This window comes from Mustela putorius, unplaced genomic scaffold (assembly GCF_011764305.1).
Source record: "Mustela putorius furo isolate JIRA1106 unplaced genomic scaffold, ASM1176430v1.1 tig00003988_pilon_pilon_pilon, whole genome shotgun sequence".
Lineage (NCBI taxonomy): Eukaryota > Metazoa > Chordata > Mammalia > Carnivora > Mustelidae > Mustela > Mustela putorius.
This window is the reverse complement of record NW_025422127.1, coordinates 17,536,078-17,549,152: the sequence shown is the minus strand read 5'-3', so window position 1 is coordinate 17,549,152 and position 13,075 is coordinate 17,536,078. Positions and strand designations below refer to the sequence as shown.

Here is a 13,075-nt window from a genome sequence, read left to right as displayed (position 1 = left end):
TTTAACAAATATGGTAGATATTAATTCAATTATTAATAATCCCTTTGATAATCTAAAAGCACCAATTAAAAGACAGAATTTAGCAGACTGGATCAAAAAACAAGACTCAACTATATGTTGTTTATAAGAAACTCCAAATACAAAGACACAAACATATTAAAATAAATGGCTGGAGAAAAATATACCACGATAACACTAATCAAAAGAAAGTAGGACCCCTGGCTGGCTCAGTAGGCAGAGTATGCAATTCTTGATCTCAGGGTTGTTAAATTTGAGCCCCACACTGGGTGGAGAGATTACTTAAAAAATAAAATCTTAAAAAAAAAAGTGGGAGTAGCTCTATAAATTTCAAACAGAGCAGACTTCAGAGCAAGAAAAGTTATCAGAAATAAAGAGGGGCAGGGGCCTGGGTGGCTCAGTTATTAAGTGTCTGCCTTCTGCTCAGGTCATGATCCCAGGGTCCTGGGATTGAGCCCCACATTGGGCTCCCTGCTTGGTGGTAAGCTGTTCTCCCCCTCCCACTCCCCGTTTGCATTCCCTCTCTCGCTGTCTGTAAAAAAAAAGAAAGATAAAAGAAAAAAGAAAAAAAGGGGGGGGCACCTGGGTGGCTCAGTGGGTTAAGCCCTCTCTGCCTTTGGCTCAGGTCATGTTCTCAGGGTCCTGGGATCGAGTCCCACATCGGGCTCTCTGCTCAGCAGGGGGCCTGCATCCCCCCCCCCCCCCCCACCTGCCTCTCTGCCTACTTGTGATCTCTCTCTCTGTCTAATAAATAAATAAAATATTTTTAAAAACCCCAATTAATGTAATCCCCACATCAACAGTCTACAGAAAAAAAAAAATCACAAGATCATTATCAACAGATGCAGAAAAGCTCTGACAAAATTTAACATCCAATCATGATAAAAACTTTCAGTAAATTAGGACTGAAAGGGAACTCAACTTGACAAAGAGTTATCTACAAAAAAAATACAGCTAACAAGTTTAATGGTTAGAACTATAAGGTCCCATTAAGATAAGGAACAAGGCCAAGATGTCATTTCTCATCACCACTTTTCAAAAATGTCCTGGAAGTCCTGGCTAATGCAGTCAGACAAGGAAATAAAATGTATACAGACTGGTAAGGAATTGTTAAAAAGAAGGCAACAGGCCCCAAATGGATTCACTTGAGCTAAACCCATGTCACCAACCAAGACTTACTGGCTAACCTAACTGCAATTTCAACCTCCTTCAGGAATGTGATCCTAACCAGTTAGTCTGGAATTTCCTAGTCAACACTGGTAAGGATATTCACGCAATAGATTCCTTTCATCCCCCTAAAAGAGGTGACCTTGCCTGAAATAATCCTTTCTTTTGTTTATGATTTCCTTGTCCCACTTCTTTCTACCTTTAAAAACTTCTTTTCTGCAGCAATTTGGAGCTCCTTTCTATTTGCTAGATGGGATGATGCATGACTCATGAATCACTGAAGAAAGCCAATAGATCCTTGAATTTACTCTGTTGAATTTTTGTTATTTTACTTAAGAAATAAAACTGTCTTGTTCACAGATGACATGATCATCTACGTTATGAAAATCTGAAAAGAATCCACAAAAATACTCCTAAAATTAATAAGGAATGATAGCAAGATTGCAAAATACAAGGTTAATATACAAAGTCAATTGTTTTCCTATGTACTAGAAATAAACAAGTGGAGCTTGAAATTAAAGATCTAATATTATTTACATAAGCATCCCCAAAAATAAAACGCTTAGGCATGAATATAACAAAATAGGTACAAGATCTATATGAGGGAAATTATAAAACTCTGATGAAATAAAAAAAAGAACTAAATAAATGGAGATATTCCATGTTCATGGATATAAAGACTCAATAAGGTTAAGATGTAAATTCTTCCCAACTTCATCTATGATTCAGTGAAATCCCAATCAAAATCTCAGCAAATATTAACAAACTAATTCTGAAATTTATATGGAGAAGCAAAAGACCAAAAATAGCCAATACAATACTGAACAACAAAGCTGGAGGACTGATCCTACCTGACTTCAAGACTTACTATAAAGCTAGAGTATTCAAGACAGTGTGGTTTTGGTGAAAGAAAAAATAGATCAGTGGAATAGAAGAGAGAGCCCAGAAACAGACGCATATAAATATAGTCAATTTATCTTTGAGAAAGGAGCAAAGGCAAACAATGGATAAAAAGTTTTTTCAAACAATGGTACTGGGACAACTGGACAGGCACACACACAAAACCAAATCTAGACATAGACCTTACACCTTAAATAAGTTAACCCAAAATGGATCATAGACCTGAGTGTAAAATACAAACTATAAAACTCCTAGAAAATAACCAACGAGAAAACCTAGATGACCTTGGCCTTGGTGATGACTTTTTAGATATAACATTAAGACACAGTCAATAGGGGCGCCTGGGTGGCTCAGTGGGTTAAAGCCTCTGCCTTTTGCTCAGGTCATGATCCCAGGGTCCTGGGATTGAGCCCCGCATTGAGCTCTTTGCTCAGCAGGGAGCCTGCTTCCTCCCCTCTCTCTCTGTCTGCCTCTCTGCCTACTTGTAATCTTTGTCTGTCAAATAAAATAAATAATATCTTAAAAAAAAAAAGACACAGTCAATAAAAGAAATGGCTGATAAGCTGGAATTTAAGATTATAAATGTCTGTCTATGACAATATTGAAAGAATGCAAAGACAAGCCGCAGACTGGGAGAAAACAATTTCAAAAGACACATCTAATAAAGGATTATTATCCAAAATATACAAAGAACTCTTAAATAAGAAAACAATCAATCTGATTTTAAAAATGGACCAAACACCTTAACAAGATACCTCACCAAAAAAGTACAGATGGCAAATTAGCATACGAAAAGATATTCCACATCATATGTCATCAGAGAAATGCAAATTAAAACAATGAGCTACCACTATACAGCTAGTAAAATAGCCAAAATCTAACACAACCACCACCAAATGCTGGAAGTCTAAGGAGCAAAAAGGAACTCTTATTCATTGCCGGTGGGGATGCAAAATGGTACAGCCACTTTGGAAGACAGCTTGGAAATGTCTTAAAAAACTAAGCATACTCTTACCAGACCCCACTCCTTGGTTTTTACACAAAGAAGTTTAAAGTTCATGTCCACACAAAAACCTGCACATGGATGATTGTATCAGATTTACTCCTAATTGTCAAAACTTGGAAGTAACTGAGATCTCCCTCCATAGGTGAATGGGTAAATAAAGGGTGGTACATCCAGACAAAGGAGTGCTAAAATTTTAGTGCTAAAGAAGAGATGAGCTATCAAGCCATAAAAAGACATAGAGGAAACTTAAATGCATATTACTAAGAGAAAGAAGTCAATATGAAAAGGCTATATATCGCACTGCCCAACTATATATGTATATATCCCAACATATAAATATGACATTCTGGAAAAGGAAAAACTATGGAGATAGTAAAAAGATCAGTGATTGCCAGGAGTGAGGCAGGACAGAGGATCAAACACGTGGAACACAAGATTTTTAGGAAAGTGAAACTACTCTGTGTAATACTATAGTGATGGATATATGCCATCATAAATTTGCCCAAACTACAGAATATACACCAAAAGTAAACTGTAACTATGGTCTTTGGGTGACAATGATGTATCCACAGAGGTTCATTGGTTGTAACAAATGTACAGATCTGATGGGAGATGCTGATAATGGGGAAGGCCATGCATGTGTGCAGGCAGGTAGTATATGAGAAATCTCTGTACCTTTCTTCAGCATTTCTGTGAACGTAAAACTGCTCTACAGTCTATTAGAAAATCCACACCAGTCACAGTACTTATAAGCCTCAATAAAGTGCTTTTCTCAATACCAGTACAGTGGAAAAATCATCTCAAATATAGTAAGGGAAAAATGATCACAAAATAAAACAAAAAAAACTATCTGCAGAAATCCAAAAGGCACTTATCCCAGCCATTTCTTTTTCTAATTCAGAGAACAAAATATTATTTTCATCTCTGCAAATCTATATATCCAAACTCTTCCTCCAACAGATTATTGTTGTCATCCCTCCTCCTTAACAGTAGGTTTTCAAAACTAGCTCCACTTTGACAGGTAGGCAGTTTGCTTCACCCTGACCTTGTGTTCAGGCGGCTGAAGACAAACACTTTACCCCAGAAGTCATACTACAGACTTTATGTAACAGACATGCACCATCATGCAGCCCAATCATTCTCCTCTGGAAGAATGACCAAAATGGTTTTTAAGACCTGTCAATGGAATGTTTAACACGAAGTGCCTTAAAGATGTTTCATGTTGACGCTTTGCATCATAGGAGACACTTTCACCAATTAGTCAAAAAAGGAATCTCTTGGTTTTAAACACACAAAAAAACACAGGGCTTAAACCTAACAATGTGAAATACAGATTGGGCATTCAAAATTAGAGATTAGGGGCGCCTGGGTGGCTCAGTGGATTAAGCCGCTGCCTTCGGCTCAGGTCATGATCTCAGTGTCCTGGGATCGAGCCCCGCATCGGGCTCTTTGCTCAGCGGGAGCCTGCTTCTCTCTTTCTCTCTCTGCCTGACTCTCCACCGACTTGTGATCTCTCTCTCTGTCAAATAAATAAATAAAATCTTTAAAAAAAAAAAAAAAAAAAAAAAGAAACAAAATTAGAGATTAAAAACACATTAAAAAATTTAAATATCAATTATCTAGTTATCCATTATTACTGCTCTTTTCTTTAGCAAACACATTTAAGTTGAATAAAAGAACTACTTTCTCTGTAACAAAGTATAATAACCAACAAACATCAACATACTGTGTCATAATAAAACTGAAAATCAAGAAAGGAATGAATTACATTCTCTGTATTTAATTCTTCCCTTGTTGGAAAGCACCATTTAGGTGAGCAAGATTCCTGGGTGGAGCTACCAAGAACAGCAGCAATGGCAATGATAATGGCAGTGGGGAAAATGGGGGGCTGGCCCAAGTGCCTTCCTTGCCCTCTATCTACACTGGAGACATGAAGAGATTCTTTTGAGTGCAAACATGAATCAGGACAGAGTAGTAGTTCAAGGGGAAGTCCTTACGTGACAGTCCTTCCCCACAGAAAGATGGGGAGATTATATATCTAATGAAGAAATGTACAGCAGCAAAGACCATAGGTCTCAGTCAGAAGTTAGAAAAGTTGATGCTCTGAAGGAAAGTACAGCCTGTATGTCTGACTGGTCCATAAGGCCTGAAACCAATCCCCCAGGGCATTCCACTTCAGTTTTCATTCTGTTTCTCTGAGCATGAGGAAAAGCGAAACCAGGAAGAAAGGGGCTTTTTTTCCCCTGCAGACTCTCTTCATTCTATATCTCCTCCTTTCTTATGCTTGGCTTTGGGCCTAGGCATCTATATTGAAAATGACTGAGCATACCCTCTGCCAGTACCTACTGAGGGAAAGAAAAGCCCCTTAAAAAGTATGAGATATGTGAAGTGGTGTATTATTACAGAAGTTTACTTGAACTTGAGACCACTGTAAGCATGACCCAACTTACCACCCTATTTTTACATATCCAAGTTTCAGGAACTCTCAAATCCAGTACTTTATTCAAGCTCTCTTGAGGCATTTTACTAACCTCATTCTCTCTTTGTCCTGTAAGACACTTCAGAATTTCCTAGCAGTTGACTGTTGGGTAGGAACTTGCAAGGGCTTCTTTTCCCACAAACGCCACCAACAGTTATAATGTTGGCAACAATGCTATTGTCTCCTTTTAGTGCCACCAGACTTAGAACTGCATCATTCATGGTAGAAATTTTACTTTTGCAATATAACTACCACTTCTTCCTTAAAGAGAAATCAGGGGCACCTGGGAGGCTCAGTGGGTAAGGCGTCCAATTCTTGAGTTTGGCTCAGATCATGATCTAGGGTCATAGGATCCAGCCCTGAGCAGGGCTCTGAGCTAAGCAGAGAGTCTGCTTGAGATTCTCTCCCTTTCCCACTGCCCCTCCCCCTGCTCATGCTCTCTCTCTAACTCCCCCTTTCTCAAATAAATAAATCTTACAAAAAATAAAAACAAAAACAAAAAAAAACCCACAACAAACTAAGGGATGCCTGGGTGGCTCATTCAGCTAAGCTTCTGACTCTTGATTTCAATTCAGGTCATGATCTCAGATCGGGAGGCTGAGCCCCACTCCATGCCCAGCATGGAGCCTGCTTGGGATTCTCTCTCTCCCTTTCCTTTTGCCCCTCCCCTGCTCTCCCTGTCTCATAAAAAAATATAAATAAATAATTTAAATAAATAAATAATTTTAGAGAATGGAATCAGGTTAGCAAATGATACAAAAGCTTTGTTATTTTGTTTTATTCTTCAAAACAAAGGAAAGCTTCCCTAGGTTTGAATTTATACTTATTTAAAAAAGAAAAGAGAGGAACCTAGCTGGCTCAGTCAGTAGAGCATAGGACTCTTTTTTAAAAAAAGATTTTATTGATTATATATAGAGAGAGATCACAAACAGGAGAAAGGGTAGAGGGAGAAGCAGACTCTGCACTGGGAATGGGAGGGGTAGTAGCAGGGAGCCTAACCCAGGGCATGATCATGACCTGTGCCAAAGGTAGGCCCTTAACTGACCGAGCCACACAGGTGCCCCAAGCATACAACTCTTGATGTTGGGGTCATGAGTTCAAGCCCACACTGAGCCTAGAGCCTACTTTAAAATCAAAAACAAAAACACAAGACACACACACACACACACACACACAAATATCCAGGCAATAAAAAACTATTATAAACCAATAACTAAGAAGAAATTAAGAAATAACAATAAAAATGAAAAGATACAACTTCATATCCTGTAAAGTTTAAAAGAGGTTTTGTTGTTGTTGTTATTATTTTTCAAGGCAGACTGGGGGCATCTGGATGGCTCAGTTGGTTAAGCCTCTGCCTTCAGCTCAGGTCATGATCCCAGGGTCCTGGGATTGATCCCCGCATCAGGCTCCCTGCTCAGCAGAGAGCCCACTTCTCTCTCTGCCTGCTGCTCCCCCTGCTGTGTACTCTCTCTCTCAAATTAAATAAATAAATAAATAAAAGAAAGGAGGGAGGGAGAAGAAAAGGAAGAGAGGATGGAGGGAAGGAAGGAAAGGCTGGAAGAAAGAAAGACTGTCACATACAGTGCCTCATTTGGATGTGTCCGGAGTCTTGGAAGTTTGACTAGCCTACATTCTTCTATAAATGGACCCTGAGAACCTGTTTTGAGATTTTAGCAGGGGAGCAAAGTTACTCCTCTACACTTCACAGAAGAATGTTCCTCCTCTGTTGGGGAAGATTGTCCTCTTCCACCAAGCGAACAGCCTCAGGAGGGACACACACAGAGTGGTGAGAGAGGAAGGGATACCCACCGGGCAGCCAGATCAGTCAAATCAAACCTAGAGATAACTGGGGTGACAGCTGTCACAGACAGATTACCCTCACATTCAAAAGAGAGGATATTTTTGAGACATTTAAAAATTTGAATGCTAACAGCATATTTGAGGATATGAAGAAATCATTTTTAATTTTGTTGATGTGGTAACGACAGTTCGATTAAAAATAAAGAAAACCGGTATGCCTGGGTAACTCAGTCAGTTAAGTGTCTGCCTTCAGGTCAGGTCACGATCCCAGGGTCCTGGGATGAAGTCCAACATGGGACTCCTTCTCAATGGGGTGCCTGCTTCTCCCTCTGCCTGCGCTCCCCCTGCTTGTGCTCTCTCTCTCTGACAAATAAATAAAATCTTTTAAAAAATGCTTAAATATAAAAATAAAGAAAACCTTTATTTTTTAAAGATACATACTGAAAAAAATTTTTTTAAACTTTTAAGTAGGCTTCATGTCCAGTTTGGAGGCTGATGCAGGGCCTAAACACACAACCCCAAGATCAACACCCAAGCCCAATTCAAGTCAGACATTCAACCAACTGAGCCACCGAGGCGCCCCTGAAAAATTTTTAAAATTCCAGTATATTTAACATATAGTGTTATATTAGTTTAAGATGTACAATATAGCGATTTAATTTTATATAGTACTCAGTACTCATAAGTGTACTCTTAATCCTCTTCCCCTTTTTAACGCCCCTCCCCCCCCATACTGAAATTTTTTAAAAGACTTTATTTATTTGTGAGAGAGCAAGAGAGAGAGTGTGAGCTAGCATGAGCAGGGGGAGGGGCAGAAGGAGAAGCAGGCTCCCTGGTGAGCAAGAACCCAATGTGGGACTTGATCTCAGGACCCTGGGATCATGACCTGAGCCAAAGGCAGACACCCAGACTACTGAGCCACCCCGATGCCCCCATACTAAAATTTTTATAGATAAAATCAAATAATGACTGGATTTTGTTTCAAAATAATATTAAGAAGGGACACGACTAGGGTGTGAATAAAGCATAAGTGGTAATGAGTTAGTGATTATTAGGGCTAAGTGATGTTAGTCATTATGCTATCTTATCTATATTTGTGTATGTTTAAAATTCTCCAAAATAAAATGCTTAAAAATGGATGCCTGGTTAAGCAACTGCCTTTGGGTCAGGTGATGATCCTGGAGTCCCGGGATCGAGTCCCATATTGGGCACCCTACTCAGCAGGGAGTCTGCTTCTCCCTCTGACCTTTCCCCTCTCACACTCTTCTCCTCATTCTCTCTCTCAAATAAATAAATAAAATCTTTTTAAAAAAATGTTTAAAAGGGGGCGCGTGGGTGGCTCAGTGGGTTAAAGCCTCTGACTTCGGCTCAGGTCATGATCCCGGGGATTGAGCCCTACATCGGGCTCTCTGCTCCGCAGGGAGCCTGCTTCTTCCCCCACCCCCGCTCTCTGCCTGCCTCTCTGCCTACTTGTGATCTCTCTCTCTCTCCGTCAAATAAATAAAATCTTAAAAAAATAAACAAACAAACAAATAAATAAATAAATAAAAATGTTTAAAAGTAAGTAGTAGGAGAGAATTAAGATACCAAAATCCATTGCACTCTCCTCCAAAAGAGTAAAAATAAAAGGGTATCATGAGTATCTCTTATACCAACAACTCCGAAAATTCAGGGATAATATCCAGGAAATTTATCAAAAGTTGACAAGGAAAGGGTGACTGGGTGGATCAGTTAGTTAAGTGCCCAACTCTTGATTTCAGCTCAGGTCTCAAACCTTGGGTGGTGAGCTGAAGCCCCATGTTGGGCCCCACACTGGGCATGAAGCCTTCTTAAAAAAATAATAGGGGCGCCTGGGTGGCTCAGTGGGTTAAAGCCTCTGCCTTCGGCTCAGGTCATGATCTTAGGTTCCCACATCAGGCTCTCTGCTCAGCAAGAAGCCTGCTTTCCCCTCTCTCTGCCTGCCTCTCTGCCTACTTGTGATCTCTGTCTGTCAAGTAAATAAATAAAAAATCTTTAAAAAATCCTTTAAAATAATAATAATAAAGTTGACAGGAAAATCAGAAAACATCCCTCAGAGAAAACGCCAGGTTATTTTACATGCATGTTATAGAAAGCAAAACACACTAATTTAAACTTCATATAAATTATTCCAGAGTATAAAAAAAGGAAACACTCTTCCCACTCTGGATTCTTTTATGAAGCCAGCATACCCTTAAAATTGAAGCCAAACAAGAAAAATTACAGGCCAACCTCACTCACTGATACAACTAAATGATACAACTAAATGCTCTAATTAAGGAAATTCATTTTAACATTAGGAAAAAGACAAGGATGCCTTCTAATGGATGCCTTCTATTAATATTGTACCGGAAGATCCTGATTAGTGAATAAATGTGTTGAAAAGGTAGTTACTGAGGAAAAATTTTACATTATTCATAGACAGTATGATTTTCTATGTAGAAAACCCAAAGCAGGGGCACCTGGATGGCTCAGTCGGTTGAGCAACCAACTCCTGGTTTCATCTCAGGTCATAATCTCATGAGTTAGTGATTATTAGGGCTAAGTGATGTTAGTCATTATGCTATCTTATCTATATTTGTGTATGTTTAAAATTCTCACTACCCCCTGAGTGGTGTCAGGCTCAGCACTCAGGGGGTAGTCTGGAATATTATCTCCCTCTGCTCCTCCCCTCACTCATATGTGTGCGCATTTTTCTCTCTCTAATACATAAGAAAGAAAAATCTTTAAAGATGGGGGGCACTTGGGTGGCTCAGTCAGTTAAGCATCCAACTCTTGGTTTTGGCTCAAGTCATGATTGTAAGATCAACCCCCAACCAGGCCCTCGTTGGTGCGGAGTCTGCTTGAGAGTCTCTGTCTCTGAGGCCCACCTTCTTTCAGGATCACGTTCTTTCTCTCTCTCTCAAATAAATAAATTAGTAAACCTTTTTTTTTTTTAAGATTTTATTTATTTATTTTACAGAGAGAGATCACAAGCAGGCAGAGAGGTAGGCAGAGAGAGAGGAGGAAGCAGGCTCCCTGCTGAGCAGAGAGCCCGATGCGGGGCTCGATCCCAGGACCCTGAGATCATGACCTGAACCCAAGGCAGCGGCTTAACACACTGAGCCACCCAGGCGCCCCAACCTTTTTTTTTTAAAGATTTAATTTATTCACTTAACAGAGATCACAAGTAGAGATCTTTAAATCTTTAAAGGCAAGCAGAGAGAGAGAGAGGAGGAAGCAGGCTCCCCTCTGAGCGGAGAGTCCAATGTGGGGCTTGATCCTAGGACCCTGAGATCATGACCTGAGCCGAAGGCAGAGGTTTAACCCACTGAGCCACCCAGGCGCCCCAGTAAATAAAATTTAAAAAATAATAATTTAAAAAACAGAGATAAATAACCAGACAATAAGAGGGTTTAACAAATTTGCTGGATATGAAATCAATATGGAGAAGTCAATTTGATGAGGGTACCATAGTTGTGTAAGATGTTAACACCAGGCAAAACTGGGTGAACAGTATGTAGGAACACTTTATGACATTTTTATAAATCTAAACTTATTAAAAATAATTTTAATAAATGATTTAAAAAATTAAGAAGTCTGATAATATTAAGTACTGGAGAAGATGAAGAGCAACAAAAATTTTTACATACTGCTGAAAGAGTATAAGTCAAAAAAAACCACTTTGGAAAATACTTTGGCATTATCTTGGACCCAGAAATTCTACTCCCAAGTATATAACCAGAGAAACTTATACATATCTGTATAAAACTGTTCATAACACCAATGTTTGTAATAGCAAAAAGCTGAAAATGTCTACTGATAAGATTATAGAGAAATAAATTGTTATTTATCGATATAACAGAATATCAAACACCAACCATACATTAAACCAGATCACTGGATGATTTAGAGGGTAAAAATGGGTTTGGAAAGATGGGGAAAATCTGAGATATTATAATCACTTGTGGCCCTTCAAAAGGCAACAGTACATAAACAGACTTCTATCTGTAGTATCAAAATTTCATGGGGGAGGAAGGAAATAATTAGGATAAAAATGTCTAAAAAGGATCCTAAAAAATAAATAAATAAAAGGGATCCTTAGGGAACTGATAATTTTTTTAAAAACTGAGAAACAATGACTAAGGACAGTCTCAAGAATACAACACTGAGTGTAAGAAAGCAAGTTTAGAAAAATACATACAATATATTATTTACATAAAGTTCAAAACATACAAAATAATATACTTGTCTAGAGATACATATGTATATATGATTAACTATGATTTTAAAAAATTCAGAATAGGAGTTATCCTTGTGAAGTAGAAAAGAGCATGCTGGAATCTAGGAGGGGCATATAAAAAATTCAAAAGGTATTGTATGTGTTCTTTTCTTCAACTGGGATGGCAAATACATAGGCACTCATTTTATTATTCCTCATCCCTTATTATTTAAATATTATTTGTTAGTTTAAAATGTTTCATAATTATAAGTACTTAAAAAACTATTTAAAACATCACCTATCAATTTACTATAAGTAACATCTTAATAGCGAAACCATATGAATAGTTTGTCACTGATCATCACGCAATGTTAAATATTAAATTATAATATTCACATTAAACCTATGTTACTAAAAACAACCACAATGAGAAGCCTGACCTTTTTTTTAAAGATTTAAAAAAAAAACATGTAACAGCTCATACCCAGCCACCTTGCTGAATGATGTACTCTGCTGCATAGTCCTCCAGATATGTCACACCAAACTGTAGCAATGCACTCAGAGGCTCTTGACCACGTCTTGTCAACTCCAAAAGCATTTGTTGTAGCAAAATCAGAGGCACCAAAATCTTCAATACAAAGATGACAGAGTAAAAAACAAACTGAAATTCTTATAATTCATTTTTTATGTTCAACTACTAGAAAATTATGACTCAGATGCATCATTATGGAATCTCATTTTTACTATAATAAAGAAATAAAACACTGACCCCTTACTAGAATGTCTGTGAATGATGCCTGTAGATTTTATACCAGGGGGTGGTAGAAATAATTATTTTATGAAAATAATCAGGCTCATTTGTATGTGTGTATATGAAATATGCAGTGAAGATTCACTGAAGTATTATTTATAATAGCAAAAGTCTACAAACAACCCACCAGGGACTGGTTAAATAAATGTTGGCAAAATATCATGTAGTTGTTAAAAAGAAGTAGACTGTTCAATGCCCAATCACCAAGACTTATTTTCAGTGAGAAAAGTGACAGGACAGTGTATATAATAATGGCACAATTGTGCTTCAAATACACATACACACATACATATACATATATAAATATTTGTATAATCCCTATACTATCTCTGGAAAAACATACAAGAAACTGAGTTTTCAATGTATACATTTCTGTACTTACTGTATTTTGTACCATATGTTTTTTTAATTTTTTAATTAATTATTTTTATTAACATATATTACTTGCCCCAGGGGTACAGGTCTGTGAATCATCAGGCTTGCACATTTCACAGCACTCACCATAGCAGATACCCTCCTCAATGTCCATAACCCAACCACCCTACCATGTGCTTTTATTATCTATTTGAAAATAACAACTTTCAAAATTATCAGCTATCTTATAAAATTTATCAAAAACCTAAATGGGGGGAGCACCTGGCTGGCTCAGTTGTTAAGTTTCTGACTTCCTCT

At 38.1% G+C, this 13,075-nt stretch overlaps 1 protein-coding gene and 1 pseudogene across 14 annotated transcripts in view; one reads left to right on the top strand and one right to left on the bottom strand.

Moving 5' to 3' along the window:
• Window positions 1-13,075, bottom strand: part of BCL2L13 (BCL2 like 13) — an 85,123-nt gene that overhangs the window by 22,349 nt on the left and 49,699 nt on the right. For 10 of the 14 annotated variants that reach the window (XM_004773763.3, XM_004773759.3, XM_004773761.3 and 7 more), the window contains one exon: window positions 12,077-12,220. In XM_004773763.3, the coding sequence (XP_004773820.1) occupies window positions 12,077-12,220 (144 nt within the window). Of the gene's footprint in view, window positions 1-12,076; window positions 12,221-13,075 lie in introns of those variants that run through there. The other 4 variants (XM_045071574.1, XM_045071573.1, XM_004773767.3 and 1 more) reach the window with 3 other exon arrangements.
• Window positions 3,649-5,440, top strand: LOC123389651 (annotated as a pseudogene).